This window comes from Bos mutus, chromosome 14, assembly GCF_027580195.1.
Source record: "Bos mutus isolate GX-2022 chromosome 14, NWIPB_WYAK_1.1, whole genome shotgun sequence".
NCBI lineage: Eukaryota > Metazoa > Chordata > Mammalia > Artiodactyla > Bovidae > Bos > Bos mutus.
The window spans coordinates 34,447,854-34,468,131 of record NC_091630.1 but is presented as its reverse complement, the minus strand read 5'-3'; the positions used below and the strand labels follow the sequence as shown (position 1 = coordinate 34,468,131).

The following is a 20,278-nucleotide window of genomic DNA, read 5'->3' as shown; positions in this document are numbered from 1 at the left end:
TCACTGAAGTATCTGGGTGAACAGATTATGAATGAATGAAAGAAAATGACAGTTGTAGAATTCTGGTGATTCTCCGCAGGGCTTTCAAGTTTTTCTATAGTAACTGGTTTTTGTAGACATCATATTTGATAGAAAATTACTCCAGTTCATCAGAAAGCATAATCTTTATTTTGGCCAGGTTTAATTGTTCCCTGATATGGAACTGAAAGTTTTTGATGTGATTTTGGTTAGAGATTCTGTTAAATGTTCCTTTTCTAGGAAGGATGGAAGATTTTACCCATCATGCTTATTAACTAACTCAAAGTTTAAGTTGATTGACTTCTAGTATAATTTATTTGGATATTTTAGATTGTTATTTATATTTTATCTTATAAAATACTTTCTGTATTTTATAATAAATACAGAATACTTTATAATAAAAATATTTTCTGTTATGGAAGTTAAATCCTTTGTTGCTTTTAGCCTTTGGACAAAGGTTTTCATTTTTTTTTTAATGCCAGACACTTAAATAGTATTTTGTTCATTGTAGATTACAGATAGTCTGTTTTGCTTTTTCAGATTGCCCACACTGAATAATAAATGATAGTAAGGAAAAAAAAATTTATTCCTTACAGGTATTTTCAGCAGACAGGAAATCTGTTTACTGTCCTGCAAGTTGGAATTCTTTACTAAGATTTGCCCATCCTGAGAAGATGCAGACTTCAGAAAGCTAGGAGATAGTTCTAAAGACTGCTGACCTATTCCAAGAACAACACTGATTGTGGAGGTCACATCAGGGAAGTTATTTATAAGCATTTAGACCCAGAATATGACAGTGTTAGGGAGGTGTAGAAGAATTTGGTAATTTCAGATTCCGCTGGTTAGTTTGTTTCTGCCCCTTAGGGCATAATTTATAGAAGACTTTTCATTTACCCACTGATAAAAAGGATAAAGTAACCTGGCCGGCACAAGTTCATAAGTAGTTGTAGATTAGGGGGTCAAGCTATAAAGAATAAGTCTTAACTCTGATAGGGCACTTGGGTGCTTCTCAGTTGGACTGCTCACTTTATCTTTCCTCTCATTTCTTTACTGTGGAGATCCTTCCAATTAGGGCTTAAGTTTCTCTTTATGCTTTTGTAAATAAAAGGTTCATTCTTGGATCTGTATTTCTCAGTGTACCCAGTTTTTAGCGACACAAGGAGTCTTAAACAAAGAAGGAGACTTGTGGTTTAATCATTTGAGTTCATTGCAATCACCTGAGGTGTTAGAACAGAAACAAAGGCTGGTCCATGCTACCTCATTAAAAATTAGAATGAAGTAGGATGTTAGGCGGAGAAGGCAATGGCACCCCACACCAGTACTCTTGCCTGGCAAATCCCATGGACGGGGGAGCCTGGTGGTGGGCTGCCGTCTCTGGGGTCTCACAGAGTCGGACATGACTGAAGCGACTTAGCAGCAGCAGCAGGATGTTAGAATCACCTGGAGAATATGAAAATGAAAATAGAAACCACCCCCAAAAAAAAGAAATCCCACATCCCCCCAAACCCTAAAATACAGGATAAGGAGCCCCAGGCCAGGTTAATTACCTCTGATTTTCAGAGATTGGGTTTCAGGCATCTGTATTTTTTAAAATACTGATGGCTGTAATATGTCACCAGAGTAAAGACCTCTCTTCACTTATTAAAAAAAACTCCCCTGGTCATTTTGATAAGCTAGGAACAAATGATATAGAGCTCCTGAGCATGTGGGATCATTTGTGACACTTATAAACAAAATAGAGGAGTATGCTTTTGTTTGGAGAGCTATTAAACTCCCGTGTATCTTGTTTTTAAGAATAGGGAGCATGACATCAATAAGCAGGGTTAATTAAAAGTCTGTCAGCACTGTTTTGTGGACAGAAGCATATGAGTGGTTAGGGGGAGAGAAAATGAAAGGCCAGTAAGCAGGACTAGAGCAGGACTTGTGTGGTGGAACGTTCCCATCTTGTGGCTTAGTGAGGACAGTGCCGCTGAAGTACAGAGCTGAACCTCACTTAGTTATGGAAGGATTTACACAACCAGTGGCAGTTGTTCATGCTATCAGACGTCTCGTGATTAGGGCACAAAAAATGTGACCACCAGCACCATTCCGTCAGTCTTTTTGCTGCCTGTCCCTGTAAACCCTTCACTGAACTTTTTTACTCCATGTAGTAACCCTGTTTCTACAACTTTGTTATGGAGACTTCTTCTGGAGCTGTTGCCACCACATTCTGTTTCAGCTCTGTTACAAAAAACCTATTTGAAGCCTCAAGTTACTCAGTTATTGTGAAGTAATTAAATATACCTTGGTGTCGGAAGTCAGATCTCACCTCCCTGCTATAATAAATCTATGTCAGATTATCTGTTTCCTCTTCTGTAAAATGGGACTATAATATTACTGACTCTTTAGAGGGATTGTGAGGATTTAATGAGTAACTGCATTTGAGGCACTTAGTGGAGTGCTTTTGACAAAAGTGATAGACCGGTATTTACCATTCATTCCTTTAGCAAATACATTTTGAGTATCTAGACCATGAGCAGTACATGGATTCTGTCTTACTCATAAATATCGATAATCTATGGAATGTTTTTCTAGATACAGTAAGTTCTTCATTATTTGTATAGAGTAGCAGAAGCCTATGTGTCTATGGGTTGCTTCTGCTCAAGAATTTCCTTCTGACATCTAAATGTCCTCTGAAGTTTGTAATGCAATTCCACTACTTTTTTTTGAACTAAAGAATTGAGATGTTAGTGTGTATGTGGGAAATAGGAAGGCTATAAAATGTCAAAATGAAGAATGAGTTTGCTTAGTTTTGTTAAAAGTTTTTTGTTTTCTGAATGCTTTATTATATTCGACTTTATTAAATTGGCAAGATCATAAATGTTAGAGTTGGAAATTATTTTAATGATCACTAGGACTTTCCTATGGCTTTCTGTTTTGGTCACCCAGAAATGCTAGAGAGAATTCATCCTTAAAATGGATACCCTGTTTCCTGAAACTCACCTGTGGTCCTTACTTTGCTTTTCAAAGTAAGACACATCCTCTGCTGCCTCACTGTTTGGACAGTGCTCTTTGTGATTGTCCCCAGCCTGTAGAGAGAGTTTAATTCATTGAACTGGTTCTCATCACAGGGTTTTAAACTTTCTCTCTTATAATTAGTCCTTTAGGGGGTACACTTATTCATGTTGATTGTCTTTAGCCAATGAAGTTAAACCACTGCTTTTTCCATTACTCAGGTGAATACTGTTACTGGTAACTTTTCTCTTGGTCATTGTAGAGAACTGGCTGTAGCAGGTCAGTGATGCAGGAAAGAGCGGGATGATAATCTCTCTTACTTGGAGGACTGCGCTTCCGTGGATACTGTATACATTGCACTGATTCTTGGGGCAGGCATACCAGGCTGCCGTGCCGTTCCATTACTTTGCTCTCAACCCCTTCCCAGTTTACTTTGTTTAAAGTAAGACGGTGTTTCAGTATAAGCTATTTTTGAACTATGCTAATTCATTTTTAAAGATAATAATTGTTTTTTCTCACTTCTATTTTCTTTATAAAGGGAAATAAAGTTATTTTGGTCTGGCTTTTGGTGAAATTGTGCTGGGCCCTAGTCATCAGTACTCCGTTTCCCACATGTAGGAATCAGCTGTTAGGAATCAGTTGGTGCAGAGATATACACTGAGCTCAGATATCTTCTAGCATCTCTCATTTACTTTGATTTCAGCTGTGGTTCATTAATAGGGTTCAGTATTCAGGAAACTAGGTAACCTGGGCAAGCTGATAGGTGTGTTTGTAATAACTCTTTATCAGTTTTGTTTAGCCCTTCTTAGTCACCGATGTTTCTTTTATTTTTTAATTGTGAAAATGGTTGTTGTTGGTAAAGTTAAGTTGAATGGGAATTAAACAGTTTTCTTTTTATTGATAAAGTCAATAATATTGATTATTGAGCATTATTTCAGGGCAGATCCTGTGTGACATCTTTACTGTACAGTTTTCTCATTTTTAATAGTCTTAAGTAATGCTGTGAAACAGTTCCATTTTGCAAGTCAGAAATCTAGGACTTGGGAAGATTAAATAGTTTTCCCAAGGTCACAGCTAATAAATGCTAGAGCTGGAAACCATTCTTCCTCTTCCTGCATGACCCCTAGAGCCTATTTTTGTGCCTTTCAAGAAACGGAGAGGTCTTTTATACAGAAATGTGTAAGGCTTATGCACGTTCTCCACTTCACAGTGTTGAAGGTCTGCCAGTCTAGTTGGTGTCCTTCTGTGTTGAGCTCTTCCCTGCTGACTGCTTGCTGTTCTTAGGTCTGGATCTTAAACTGGTGTAAAGTCTTTCTGAGTCCATTCATCACAGAGTCTTTGCTTCATGTCTGTTCCTAACTCATGGTTTTAATGATTAAGCTGCTGATATGAGAATCATCTTGTTAAAATATGCCCATAAGCTTTGGAGTTTAAATCTTGGTTCTGCCATTTCCTGGATGTGTGATCTTTAGCCATTTACTCAACTTTTCTTTGCTTCAGCTTTCTTATTTGTAAAATGAGTATAATATAGTGCTTTCTCCTAAGGTAGTTACAAGGATTACATGATTGATAATACAGGTATAATAATTAGAATACTGCCTGGTACATGATGTTCAATAATTGTAACCTGTATTATTAACTGGTTACTGATGATTTATTTCTATCAATAATATACTTGTTTTAAGTTAAACACTAATCAGTAAAACTCTAATTCCCATTTTGTTATTAGACTTATTTTTCCCTCTGATAGCTTTCCACTGTATTTTAGACTGTATTACCCTTTAGTCTCAGGCCATATCCTTGTACTGAATAATACAGACTACTACTGTTAATACTACTATGTGCCAAGCACTGTTCAAAGCCCATTAATATATTAAGAGACTCATGTTGTAGGAATTATTATTGATTATGACTGTTACTGTGAACTTTTAATTGCCTATTCAGTCATGCAGTGTACCTCTTCATTTTAATGGGAATATTAAAGGAGAGAGTAAATAGAAGAGCTGGCTATTCCATTAGAGGTTATTTGGTATATCCTTATTGTTGAGAAAAATTAGGTAGTGCTGGTGCCTGGGCTGTCGTTATGTTCTCTGTTACCAAGCAAGTTCTTGGATACATGTTCCTGTTGTTGCTTCCTCTGATTAATGAGATGCTCTGTCCAGGAACCGTCTTGAGGTGTTGAGAGTATGTCAGAGGGTTCTGTATTTAGATGTTCAGATAATTGATATCTTTATCTCTGTGTCTTACTGATATTTTTATCTTTTGTGACAGGATATTGCTGTTAACAAAGGTTAACGGGGTCACTTTCTCTGTAATAGTCTCAGGTTGAAGTGGTAATGTTAGATTCAACTGAAGGAATTCTTGGATGCCAGACCTTTATGCATCTTTGACTTAAAGGTTGTGAGTGTTCTACATGGACTTTTAATTTTATTTGCTTATTTTTAATTTATTTTCGGCTGTGCTGGGTCTTTGTTGCTGCACGGACCCTTCTCTAGGTGTGGTGAGTGGGGGTTACTGTCTAGTTGTGGTATGGGAGCTTCTCATCTCAGTGGCTTCTTCTGTTGCAGAGTACAGGCTTTAGGGCACGCAGGCTTCAGTAGTTGCAGCTCTCCAGCTTAGTTGCTCCATGGCATGTGGGCTCTTTCTGGATCAGGGATCGAACCTGGGTCTCCTGCATAGGCAGGCAGATTCTTTACCACTGAACCACCAGGGAAGTCCACATGGACATTTTTGACACATCTTCAAATTCTAAGAGTTTCAGGTGTACATTTAGACTATGTAAGATTTTTTTTATGTAAGGGTAAAGGAAATGGTTTGTAAGAAATTTGGTCAGTTCTGTCATATAACTGTGGGTTCATCAGTATAGTTTTATTTTGTCTTTGAAATAAAGGAAGTGTAAACTATAAGAGTGATATTTAAACTTCTATTTTTTTCTTTTAGGTGGTATTAAAGATTATCAAACATTACCAGGAAGAAGGACAAGGAACTGAAGTGGTTCAAGGAGTGCTTTTGGGCCTTGTTGTAGAAGATCGACTTGAGATTACCAACTGTTTTCCTTTCCCTCAGCACACTGAAGATGATGCTGACTTTGATGAAGGTAAGGGTACTCACACAAATGGTTATTGATCCAGTGTTCACCATAACCTTTCATAATTGTTACCAGGAGTTCATCAGAGTAACCTAGTTCTCAGTCTCTTGAAAAAGATTCTACAGATTCTCTGAAATGAAGTTATATTATCAAAAACTTGATTAGTTTGGCCTTTAGTTATTCGGGATTTGTGATTCTGATAATTTGGATAGGAGCTGTGCTGATTTCTCATTGTGAAAGCAGCTTACCAATTACAGTCTGAAGGACAGAAATCGTCGCTTTGTCCCACACCCATTTCCTTCTGTAGTTTTTTGACTTACTGTTTAAGAAGAGATGAGTTGTCTACTTGAGAAAGAAGATACTCCTTAAGCATTTCAGAATGTTTGTGCTGCAGGTGTAATTGCTTTGTTAGCAAAGGCCAATAGTAGTTAAAAAGATCCTACCAAAGGCCAAGGTCAGCATCCTAAAGGATTTTTTTTTTTTAAATCTAGTTGAAAATTAGGTTGTCTGAATTCTCACATTCTTGTCAGCATTTGTTGTCTTGTTGATGATGGCCATTCTGACAGGTGTGAGGCAGTCTCTCATTGTGGTTTTGATTTACATTTTCTTAATATTAGTGACGTTGAGCCCCTCTTCATATGCTTGTTGGCTGCTTTTATGTCTTCTTTAGAAGGTGAAATGTCTTTTCAAGTCCTTTGCTAATTTCTTGGGTTTTGTTGAAGGAGTTCTTTATATATTCTGCATATTTACTCCATATGGTTTGCAGGTATTATCTTTCACACTTTTGGTGTTTCTTTTGTTGTACAGAAGCTTTAATATAATTCAGCTTGTCTATTTTTGCTTTTGTTTCCTATACTTATGGTGTAATCTCCAAGAAATCATTGCCAAGACCAGTATTTTGAAGGTTCTAGTATTACAAAGCTTCTTCCATATATTTTCTTCTAGGAATTATATGCTAGTGCTGTACTCTTTTGATTATTGTTGCTTTGTAATATGTTTTGGAATCAAGAAGTGTGAGTCTCCAAATTTGTTTTTCTTTCTCAACATTATTTTGGCTATTAGGGTCCTTTGAGATTCCATAAGAATTTTAAATAGTTTTTTTTCCTATTTCTGCAAGGAAAAAAAAAAGAAGTGCCATTGGTATTTTGATAGGGATTGTATTGAATCTGTAGATCACATCGGGTATTATGGACAGCGTAACGGTATTAAATCTTCCAGTTCATGAATACTTGATGGATGTCTTTTCCTTTTGTTTTGTCTTTCAGCACTGTTTTGTAATTTCCAGCATACAAGTGTTTTGCTGCATTGGTTAAGTTTGTTCCTAAGTATATTATTCTTTTTGATGCTATTGTAAATGTGATTGTTTTTTAAATTCCTTTCATTCATTGATCACTTTTAACTTTGGTAAAATGTTATCTCATTTGACTTCATGTCCTCATAGTACCTTGAACGTGTAGTAACACAAAGTATATTCTGAATGAGATTGATACCTTGATATTGCAGTTTGGTCTGCACATCTTTTTTTAATTGAAGTAGTACTTTTAGAAACTAACCAAGGCTGTTTTATTCTAGGCACTTAAGTATTTGAATTTTTTAAAAAACTTTTTTTTTTCATCTTAAGCCAGCCAGAGTCTCCCTGTTTCATTTGAACGGCTATAATATGCCTATTAAATGTGTGTAAAACACAAGATTATGGTTGGGATTTCTCTTCAGTCTATTCTGGCAGTATTTGGATATCTCTATTCCCAAAGAGTCGGACATGACTGAGTGACTGAACTGAACTGAACTGATAGGCTTCTTAGTTAGGCTTCTTTAGTTTTGACAGATATTTTTAATCCTTTATTAATAGATTTCAGGAACTAAAAAGCCTCTTGATGAAAGTGAAAGAAGAGAGTGAAAAAGTTGGCTTAAAGCTCAACATTCAGAAAACTAAGATCATGGCATCTGGTCCCCTCACTTCATGGGCAGTAGATGGGGAAACAGTGGAAACAGTGTCAGACTTTATTTTTCTGGGCTCCAAAATCACTGCAGATGGTGACTGCAGCCATGAAATTAAAAGACGCTTACTCCTTGGAAGGAAAGTTATGACCAACCTAGATAGCATATTCAAAAGCAGAGACGTTACTTTGCCAACAAAGTCCGTCCAGTCAAGGCTATGGTTTTTCTTGTGGTCATGTGTGAATGTGAGAATTGGACTGTGAAGAAAGCTGAGTGCCGAAGAATTGATGCTTTTGAACTGTGGTGCTGGAGAAGACTCTTGCGAGTCCCTTGGACTACAAGGAGATCCAACCAGTCCATCCTAAAGGAGACCAGTCCTGGGTGTTCATTGGAAGGACTGATGCTGAGGCTGAAACTCCAATACTTTGGCCAGCTGAAGCGAAGAGTTGACTCATTGGAAAAGACCCTAATGCTGGGAGGGATTGGGGGCAGGAGGGGAAGGGGACGACAGAGGATGAGGTGGCTGGATGGCATCACCGACTCAATGCACATGAGTTTGGGTGAACTCCGGGAGTTGGTGATGGACAGGGAGGCCTGGCGTGTTGTGATTCATGGGGTCGCAAAGAGTGTCGGCCATGACTGAGCGACTGAACTGATTCCCATATTCACCACCCTATCTAGAGATGCACAGTTATAATTCAGTAATAACTATTTTAGATTGGAAGACCATGGCTTGCTAGCATACTTTCTTTGATTTATAAGTGAGCCTAAGAGGTTCATTTGAAGTGAATTATTCAGTTTCTCTGTTAGTGGCACAGTTGGAAGCAGAATCCATTCCTGGATAGTTTACATTGTCTCGTGGTTTTCTCAAGTAGTTAATTTTGTTTTATAAAATCCTCAGTTTATTTGTTAATGAATTCTTCTTGGCTGCACTGGGTCTTCATTGCTGTGTGTGAGCTTTCTCTAGTTACACAGAGTGGTTGTAGTGTGCAGGCTGCTCATTGTGGTGGCTTCTCTTGTTGCAGAGCATGGGTTCTAGAGCACAGGCTCAGTGGTTGCGACCCCGTGGCATGTGGAATCTTACCAGACCAGGGATTATACCTGTGTTCCCTGCATTGGCAGGCGAATTCTTAACCTCTGGACCACTAGGGAAGTCCTAAAATACTTAATTTGAAATGTGAGCAAGAAATAATGTTTAGTGCAATTATGTGACCAGGCATTGTGGAAAGACAGTGATATGAGGCCAGAAAACTCAGGTGGAAATCTCAGCTCTATAGTTAGGATCTGTGTGACTCTGAATAACTCACTTCTGAACCTGTTTTTATCTGATTGATCAAGCACATATTAATTGCTCACTTACTGAATACTCGGAACATAGCTGAAGGAGAATTTGCATTTGAGGTTAACATTTTGGGTAGTGCTAAAGTGGATTTATGTTACAATAAGGTGATTCAGAAAATAAGAAACTGTTGGCGTGAAGTTTCACTCTTTTTTTTTTTGGCATATGTGATAACTCTCATTTGAATGGTTTAAATCTTGATACACTTTTATGTTACAGAATTTACTTTCTAGAGAGATAATGTGCTCATATTAGAGAATATATGATTTTTAAAAAATTAAGTAGGAAAACTCATATTAAAATTCCCATTAGGGGGCACTATTATCAAGCTTAGGAGAACTAGAGACTAATTTGTTTTCTCAGACACGCAACCCGAGGCTTGCTAAAAGGGAAAAATATTTTCATCTGATAAGATTCAGATACTTTTTATACAATCAAATTCCTTAAATATGGTTATAAAGTGCAGTGAATTAAACACAGATCCAATAACTCACTGTCTTGTTTTTCAGTCAACTAAATCAATATAATATTGCAGGTGATATAAGAAGCTTACTTTATTCTGAATCAGAGCCAAATCCATAATTTTCATATTTAGAATAGACAATTTTGAAAATTTTGCTCCTATTAAGTCAGTCACAATGGATGATCCTTGGCCTTCAAATAAGTTTCTTAGAGAAATGAAGCATGAAGACTATTGTGCTACTAAAATGGAGTCAGGGGAGTGAGCTGATGCCTAGCTGAGACTGTACTGACTGTAATTACTGAAGTCATTTCACACAGTGAAGCAGTGTGCACACACACAGAGCTCTTAACCTTTCTGTTTATTTTCAGGCACTTGAAAATTATTTTCTTTTTTGTTATTCAAGTTTAGTGTTAGAGCAAGAAACACTACTTAACACTGTGCCGTACACTATCACTTTATCATCAGGCTTCCAAAAGAAAGGTAGTAGTGTAGCCTTCAACAGACTTTTTAAAGACTAAAGTATGGATTGGCCAAAATGTAATTAAAATGAAATGTAATCACAGTAATTTTTCATGGCATAGGTGTTATTTTGGTATCACTGGATTTGGAGAGAGTGGGTTTGTATAGTTACATTATTTTCCATACTTTCTACCTGGCTAAGCCGCAGTTTACATTGGAGAAAGTCTCTGCTTAATTACTTGCTTCCTGAAGTCTCACCTTCTCCTTTGCTTGCGGCCCACACGGTGAGGGCAAAATGGCTTTAAACCTAGCCGGTGGTTACTGCTTCAGCTGTGTATTGCTTTTGAGTTCAGGAAAGCACTGAGTCAGAACAGAGAAAGCCTTTCATACTTTCTCAGACCGATGGGGACATTCTGTGAAAAGACATGATGTTTAGTTATTATTTTGTATTATCTTCTATCTGTATGAACAGTCAGCGATCACTGTGATCTGTTTGACAAATTTAGTTTTTTAAAAAAACCCATTTCTTTTATTGCTTTATTTTTTCTCCCAAAGAACTTTTCTTAGTAGAAATATTGAAGGTTTATGTAGACCGTATTGGAATGTGTTTTGAAACTTATTGGAGAAGTAGGAGCAAATTTACTTTGTGGCCTCAGATCATTAAGTGGAGGAGGTATGATAAAAATGTTTCAGATATCTTAGGAAAAAATTTCTTTTCAGCTTTTATCCAGCAAATTACATTGAGTGGGTGGTGAAAAAGATACAGATACGAAATCTAGTTACTGCTTTGAAAGATTTTAGGTGGGAGAGACAAGTGTGTAAAGAATTGTGAAATAGAATTGATGTAAGTTTAGAGTGAGAAAAGGAAAAAATGATGGCAACACTCAGATATGAGCTACTCATTCCTTTTGGGGAAGACTTTACAGTTACAGGGGAGGTAAAGTTGATTATCAGTTGCATTTTAAGTAATTTTTAAGGGAGTTATGTCTTCTGAGTTTGTTTAAGTTATTCACATTTTGGGGCCCTCATATATAACACAAGCATCTCTAGAAACAAAGAACAAACTAATATATATTTAATTTGGCATCTTTATTATTCAGAGCTGATTATGTCCCTTGATAGTATTTTTCAAATTTTGTTGCTGATTTTCTATCAGGTAGTGAAGTTGTCTTTGACATCTAGGCTCTTTTAATACATAAAAAGATGCCTGACGGTAGTTGAGTGCTTTGTTTATAGAAACTCAGGACCCTTGCTTCATTTAGCTCTATTTAAAATATTTAATAGGTATTTAAATAGAATGCTTAATAAATCTTAAATATTTAATAAACTATTTCATATATGTGTCATTTTCAATGAAATACTGTATAGTCAGGTAACTGGAGAGACTCTGTCCTCTGACTTACGCCGCAGTTCTCCAGGGTACTGATGCTTGGTGGTTATTCACGGTGGTGTTTTGAAAATGTTAAATCCTTCACACTGAGTGATTTATTGCTGAATATTCAGGGTAATGAACTTTAGATTATTGCTTACTTAAATTATTTTGATCACTCATAAAGCTATGGTTTGTGATTTGAAACTAACTTAATAACCTTAACCATATTTTATATGTTTAGTTTTTTTGGCTTATTAAGGTGATTAGAATATGAGAAGTAAAATCCAGATATAAAGCCTCAATCCTGATGTTTGTATGCCTTTTTCGTTCTTCTAGTTTGGGTGTCTGCAGATTTTAAAATACAAGAGTAGGAGCAAAGTCTGCTTCTTTTTAAAAGCTTGAAAAATATTTTTTGTGTTTACTTCGTGTTTTAAAATTTAGGATTTTCCCCTCGCTTTTTAAGTGAATTGAGAAACTCCTGTGCGTGGAAGGATATACTATTGAAAATGTGGTCAAGGGAAAAGATTTTTCTGCTTTCAGAAATTAAAGCGCTTTACACTGTACCCTCCCTTGGTCCCTGAAGCGTAAGTGCTATGGTTTGGAGAGAAGCCAAGTAAAACCTGTTCAAATTTTGTGCAGACTTAAAGTAATACTTTAAGATTTGAAAATTACAGGTGGATACAATACTTAAATAGTATTTAAAATTCCTGTTTCCCAAGTCTAAAAATGTAATCCTTAAATTACTATTCCCAGTGGTTTAAATTTTAATTAAATAAAAATAGCCTTACTTTTGAACCACAATGACATTAGGTATAGATATTTGAATTCATTATTAAACTTTAAGATAATAACCATTAAAAATGAACTGTCTGGGCACTAATTAAAATGTCAAAAAGTCACAGTTAGTGTGTAACCAAAGATCCTTGCTATTTCTGTTTTACTAAAAATTGTCCTAATCATCACATTTAAAGCTAGCTTTCTATCTTACCCAGGAGAAGTGTTACCTGGCTTCACTCCCCCAATTCAATATATTATCTGACCTGCAAGTTTTGTAGATTGATAGATTAATTATAGTTAGGTTTGATGTTTTGGTGCTAATATTGTATTTTGCAAACTGCCCTTTTTATTAAGAGTGAAGTGTTCTGTTTGTTTTGTATTCGTCTCTCTAGGTGAAACTTTCATAGCTCTTGAAACTTTTATCTGTTTGAGATTACTCTCCAAGACTTACCTATTACCAGTTTTAGATTGATCTTTTCATATCTTTATCCCGTTTCAACATGAGGATTATTTGCTGCCTTTTTTTTTAATCAGCAATTTTTACTCAGTACATTTTAGATGCTTTCTAATATTTCTGAAAACAAAGGCAATATTTATTTCGACTTAAGTAACAGTATAATGGCTGAGTTTATAATGCAACCCTGCATCGCCCCTCTTTTCACCCTCTGCACATTCACCCTTTGTTTTCTCTAATATTTAACCTACAGACATTTTAATGTACAGACAACCTTTCTCTCCTCCTTGAATGGTGAGAGGATTATAGCTATTTCAGTGGTCTTTGCAGAAATATATCTGTCTTGTTTCTGTTTTGTAGAATTGGATGGGTGAGGACCTTGAGCACATAGTTTTAGGTGGCAGGCTACTAGTCCCACAGGCAGCAATAATGGTCGTAAGAGTCCCGCAGCAGAGTCCTCGTGGGGGCTTTGGGCTTGGGGCACACGTTAATGACCCCAGCAAGCAGTAAAAGGCGGCAGCAGCAGTTCCTCCGCAAATAGCATTTGTCCTCAAGCTACTGTAGCTTCCAGGCTGCTCTGTTCTCACTTTACCTTCTCCTTTTCTTTTCTTTCTTTATCCCTTTGTTATTCACTCATCAAGTCAGTATTTCAGGGGGAACTATGTGCCAGGCATTTCCAGTGGCCACTTCGTGTCTATACCTGCTAAGGATATTTTCTGCGGTGTTCATTATTTCAAGAACCTAGCTGTTCTGAGCAATGTTTGTGACTTGAAGCATGGGGAGATTTGTTAGCACATTATTTAGTGAAATCAGATTGTTAGTATACTAAGTGAAGATTATGTTGCTATTCAGGTGCAAGTCTCTGGAAGGTTTTTGTGTAGTTGAAGAATAGCTTAGAATTATAAATATGTGTCTGTAAATCTACACATCTATGGATTTGCGATTCAGGGTAATTCCATTATTTTGTAAAATAACATGGTTCCTCAAGATTTGTAAATTACCATGTTTTTCATTTTTGTATTAGAAATATTTTATATTTATTTTTGATATCACTTGGGTGGGGTTCCCAAATCTGTAGGTAAAACTTCCTCTGTCAATAATTTAATCTGTAAACAAAAATACTCAGTTTTAAAAGTCTGTGAGCAAGACTTGCTAAGGTGAATTATTTCTCCTTAATTTAGAAATTTCTTCTTTTCCTCCTCATACCACTCTTACCACCATTCCTACTTTGAAACACAGATAAAATAAAACATTGCAAAGATTCATTATTAGAAGAGGGTGAAGGGTTATATGAAGAGTGGTGACATAACACCTTTGTGGGTATTAGCCATTTTTTCTGACGAATGAATGAGGAATGGGATGGTATTAGACATACTGTGAACTGTTAAAATCACTGTAAGCATGTCTGGGTTACTTCCCTGCTCCTTTAGGAGATGTTTGACATGATTAACCATGAGACTAATGTATTGCTAGAATCCAGATTTGTATTTCTTTGTTTCTTGTCTCCTCATCCTATAGGCAGCTTGATAAAAAATAAGTTGCAGCCAGTTCCACATGTGTGGAAATGGTGTGTGTATACATTTACCGTTATAGCTCTTGGTTGAGAAAAATTTTTGAATCATTTATATACAGACCTTGCAAACGTTCTGAAAGACATAAATTTAGATGGAGTTCTGGTAAAGTTCTGGTTTATTACTAATTGTAATCATGGGTCTCTAGTCTCAGTTTTCACATTTGCAGAGTGGATCACAAGAGGAACTTTTGTGATTGTTTTTGTACACTTTGGAAGCTGAAGCCTAGAGAGGCCCAAGTTTAGAATAAGTGGCTAATCTAGAGCCTGAAATTCCAACCTGCTCATCTATTATGTTAATTCACCACAGTTTAGGAGGGTTTTCCATATTCCCAGTGTTTTGTTGAAATCGTTGTGAGTGAGGGAGAGATAGATGCATGTAGTTGTGACATGTAGGCATGACGTATTTACTTAAAGGCGACTTTTTGGTGTTATCATTACTATTAGCACAGCTGGATTGTTGAATTTAACACTAGATTCAGAAAGTTTCTTAAGTCTGTGCCTGTATACGAGGTATTAAATAAAAATGAAGGGCAATTCTAACCTTCAGGTCAACAGAAAATTAGTGATGGTTGAATATATACAGTCAGCTCAGGCACTCTTAAGCCCATTTCAATGCTAAAAGGACCTAATTAAAAGTATAAATTGATCTGGTTAGGTTAAGGGAGGGAAAATACATTCTTATTAAATGCTGTCAAATGCGGTTACAAACAATAGGTTGAATAGATGGTTTAATTTAACTTTGGAGATCAATCTGTGACTTGACACAGGAAGACTTTCTGGAATACATCGCTTTGTAGATGCCTTAAACAGACAATACTGATAAAGCCTGTCATGTGAATTTCCTTCTTTACTGAGTACACAGTATGCTTAAGTGGTATGCTGTGCAGTGCTTCCAATCTGCTGTGCCTGCCATCTGCGCAAGCAGAGTGAAAGAGAAGAGAGTGTGGAAAGGAAATAGATCTGTGAGTTGTAAGGAATCTGTGTGAACACTGGGTGCCACTCATGAAACGCTGAGTGGTGAGTGGTTTTTCTTTGTACCCAGTACAGCCAGCTGTCTGTAAACCAGAGGCTTGAAACACATTCAGCTCTCAACTTCACCTTTTGGATATTGTGGTACCTATGCTTGAGACCAAGTAGAAAATCCAAAGACAGTAACCATGATCTTGCCACCCTGTTATATTTTTCTCAATTTTTTTGTGGGGAGGGGGATAGAATCTTTATGCTGCTTTAGGGTTTGACACCATTGTTGAGGTAGATGTAATAATGCTAGCATTTTTACTTTGCCTAAATGGAATCTTTTTGGAAAGAAATTATACTATAAAACAAGTTTCCTGAGAAACATTTAAATACTCTTTTAAAAGGTCAGTAAGACCTATAAATGGGAAAATTGCTTTAAAATCTTACAAGTTGTAACCATGTGAATGATGGAGAAGTTGTATATGGGTAAGAGGAATTGACTGGCAGAATCTAACCTATATAGCTTTGTCAGTAGGTAAATCTCTTGTTTGAATCTGAGGCTTAGAACTTGTAAAGCCGTTCTTTGCGTATGCATATGGTTACCTTTTTGATGTAAACATAGGAGCCCTTATAAAACTGTGTTAATCATAAGTCATCTGGTACCTCCTTAGGAATTAACATAACCTTATATAGATGACTAATAATACAAAGCCACTGTGGTTTCTGTGGTTTTTACCAGCCATGGCTCTAGTTCTGAAACATTTAAAATGAGACTCGCTCCCTCTTTTAAAAATTTTTTTTGGACAAAGAGCTGTCTTATCAGAAAACTGCAGTAACTTAAGCAGATCCATAACTGGAGGGAATTAATAACAGAAAGTTTTTGTTGACACCAGGAAGTAGATTAAATAGTGCAATTGTGGTAATGAGTACCATATATGATAAGCTTGAGCCACCTGGGTTTTATTAGGCTGCTTGATACTTTGATCACAATATTATTTCAAGGCTTGTCTATTTAAATTGCTAAGGTTTCTTGTCATCTTTGTGATTTAGACCATAATTTCTTTCATTGCAGAGAGATTTTTGAAAAGAAAGGCCCTGGCCAAGCTGAGCAAGTTCAACAGCTCAGCAATCCTTAGAATGAGAAAAGCTTTTAAACAAAATTAAAAGCTTGAAAGTACAGCAGTTGAGTATCAAGTTCATCTGACTTTGCTTCTCTTTAGATTTTTACTTGGATCATAATTACACTTTTGTTTATCATATAGTAGTGGGGCACTATAATGCTGTTTGGCATAATTCAGTTAATTATTGTTTGATATAAATACGTGCATTTAAAATATATATTTCATGTTTTGAGAATGTGGTACTGCTATTGGTTTCCCTTCAGCTGGTATTAAGTGGTTTTGATGAACATCTTTGAGAATTTATGGAAAGATTTTTTAACTACTTCACCCATAATGAATAAATTATACTAATCACAGAATTTGATAAATTGTCTTGCTTTTTGTCTTTGAACTTGAAAAGTTAAACTTTAGTTAGCCTGTTGATATAGATGAATGAAATTTTTAGTCATTAAAATCAACAGATATTCCTTCTACTAATTTTAGAAATAGTCTTTCACAAGTACCTAATAGTATCTTTGTTAAGTACCATCGTTAAGCAAATGTTTTGGCCTAGGGACATAAATATTCATTTTGATTAGTAAAAAGAAGACAGGGGAGATTTAATAATTTAAGATATTATTGTCCTTAGCATATTAAAAGTGCTGTTTTGAAAGTTTACATGTAAAATGCTTTGTACATTTATTGATGTGCTCATTAATTTTCACTGTCTTGAGTTTTGAGTACTCTTACAACTGTTGTTAGCTTGGCTTGAAGTTTCCATGTCCCAGAATAACTTTTAAGCCTTAAGTGGTTAAAGGCACTTAAGAATATAATGGTCTTCTTTTACTATACCTGATTTGCCCTTGGTATTGAAAGAAGCGTATGGAAGTGTTAATCAATCAACAGCCTTTTTGTTTTCCATGGTAAGACAAAGGAAAAACTATTAAAAATAGGAAAATATTTGATCATTGGAAAAATTGCTGACCAAGAGCTTTGTAACATTCTTATTTTAGAAAGTAGGGTAGTGCTTTTAAGTTTTAGAGGTTTGTGACTCATTGATTGAGGAAAGGTGAACTCATAAAATGCAGAGCCATAGATTTAGAAACAAGCAGGTGATACAAGCAGGGAAATATGAGGCCTGTCACTTAGAACAAAGACTTAGTTTGGGGGAATGGTCTGAAATAATAATAGAGTCAGATTATGGAAGACAGAATCCTTGAAAAAAAAGAGGCTTAAACTTGAAGCAGTTGTGTGTCATTCTAGGTTCCCCAGCAGGGGTGTGAGGATATAAAATCTGTCTGTCTATCTTGGTCTAGAAGCAGGAAAAACAGAATGGATAATGGAGGTTTGAGTGAAATGTGGGCAGTAGCAATAAGAGTGAAAAGGTGATACCAGAGAATTGGAAGAAATGGCAAAAGGTTGAGTTCAGGTTTATACACACATTTTGAGGGCTTGACCTCCTGTATCAAATAGCTTTAGTATCTGACATATTCTAGAAGAATTCAATCCTGTTTGTCATCCCTTTTCCTCTTGCATAATTTGTGAAAAGCATCTGTTCTTAGATACTGGTGTGTATCACAGAGCAGGTGGGTAAGACAAATGTGAGCTGTTGATAACCAGCAGGGCATAATAAAAGCTTTACTAAAATATTAAATATTTTTCAATTCAGGGAGCTTTGGGGGGCATTTTGAAAAGTACACATGTTGTTTGGAAGAGTCAGTGTGATATAGCTATGGATTGATATTTTCAGGGCTGTCTTAAGAGAGGATTAAAGCTCCAAGGGACAGAACTATGATCTACTAAAAATAGAAATAAAGAGTAAAGAAGATTTACTTCACTATTCTGACAGAACTGTCCATTCATGGGATGGAATTCTTTAGACAGTCATGTCCTGTCTTGAGAATAGTTTTTACAAGTTGGTAGATTCATTCATTCATTCATTCAAAAGATATTTACTGAGTCCAGCTGTTTCAGGAACTTTGCCAGATATTTAGAGACAACCTAGTGAACACCTAGAGGAGAGAAACATAAGATAGTTAACCAGGTGAAATAATTATACATTGTGTTAAGTAGAGTGGAAGAAATGAACAGATACTTTAGCAGTTGGCACCCCACCTTAAATGGGTCCCTGGTCCTGAGATGTATTCAGCTGTTTGAGAACCAGGACTAGAAGAAAACCAAGTGCAAAGGCCATCTCTGAGGTGGGAATGAGCTTGCCGTTGTCTAGCAACTCTCAGAAAGCTTGGCTATCTGAATAAATCCTGCTGAGTGAGAAATAAGGGGCTCTGTCATTTAGAGCCTTATAGGAATTTGGGTTTTGTTCAGTAAGTAGTAAGAAGTTACTGAACTGAAGAGTCTTAAGTTAATGTAGTTGAGTTAATGACTGTCATGTTCTTTATAATACTGTGACTTAATCTCAGATTTTTCTTCTTGGTGGTGTATTTGAAATATTTATGAAACTTAGCTTGGTGATTGAATGCATTAGTGATAGTGTTCATTCCAAGAAAGTTTATCTGTGGCTACTGGATAACTTTTTTTTTTTAACTTTTTGTTTTGTACAGGAGTATAGCCAATTAACAATGTTGTGATAGTTACAGGTGAACTGGGAAGGGGCTCAGCCATACATGCATGTATCTGTTCTCCATCAAACTCCCCTCCTATCCAGGCTGCCACATAACACTGAGCAGAGTTCCATGTGCTATACAGTAGGTCCTTGTTGGTTATCCATTTTAAATATAGCATTGTGTACATGCCCATCCGCAACTCCTTAACTGTCCCTTCCCCCCAAGCCCCCCACACCCCTGGCAGCCATAAGTTTGTTCCTAGATAACTTTTATAAACAAGTTCTTCTGGAGTTTTAATTTTTTTTTATTACATTTTTTATTTTGAAATAATGTTGGGTGTACTGAAAACTTGCAGAGATAATTTAGAGAGGTTTCTATAGACCTCAGCCAGGCTTCCTCTAATGTTATCATCTTAACATTCCTGTGGTACATAAGTCTAAGAAACCAACATTGGTGCATTACTGTTAACTGAACTCCAGACTTTATCCAGATTCCACCAGTTTTTCCATCAGTGTCCTTCGCTTTTCCAGATGCGGTCCAGGATCCCACGTGACTTTTGGTCGTCGTGTCTCCCGTAGTCCTTTCTGGTCTGTTCCATTCCTCAGTCTTTCGTTGTTTTCCTTCATCTGGGTAGTTTTGAGGAGTACCAATTAAGTGTTTTGTAAAATGTCCCTTAGTTTAGGTCTGTCAGATATTTTTCCATGATTAGACTAGAGTTTTGAGGAGAAAACCCAGAACGGTGAGTGCTCTTTTTACTGCATCCTGTTGGATTAGAATGTTATCCACATGACATCACTGGTGATGTTAACTTTGGTCACTTGGATAAGGTGGTATCTGATACCCTTTTTGAATTATCACTCTATCTTGGAAATCTCTATAATTTACAGAAACGATAGAACATTGATATTTCAGCTGAAAAAGAGTTTCTCTCTTGGAAGAAACAACTCAAGTTAACTTTGCGACTTTACTGTCTACTCCTAATGGTTTAATATCTAAGCAACATGGGCAGAGTTGTATATTATGTGCTGTAACTTTTCACATAAGTTAGATAAACTTTTTTACTTTTATGCTGTGCCATCTCAGACATACTATTGAGTATCTGAATTCATTCTGGCTGATTCAGATTCATCTCTTAATGGAATATGAATTGGGTGTTGGAGAATATTCATTATAGCCCACCAG

At 36.4% G+C, this 20,278-nt stretch overlaps 1 protein-coding gene across 1 annotated transcript in view; it reads left to right on the top strand.

Annotated features, from left to right (window-relative positions):
* Nucleotides 1-20,278, top strand: part of EIF3H (eukaryotic translation initiation factor 3 subunit H) — a 95,380-nt gene that overhangs the window by 23,887 nt on the left and 51,215 nt on the right. Inside the window, exon 2 of the mRNA XM_005897247.3 lies at nucleotides 5,953-6,109. Coding sequence (XP_005897309.1) covers nucleotides 5,953-6,109 — 157 coding nt within the window. The remainder of the gene's footprint in view (nucleotides 1-5,952; nucleotides 6,110-20,278) is intronic.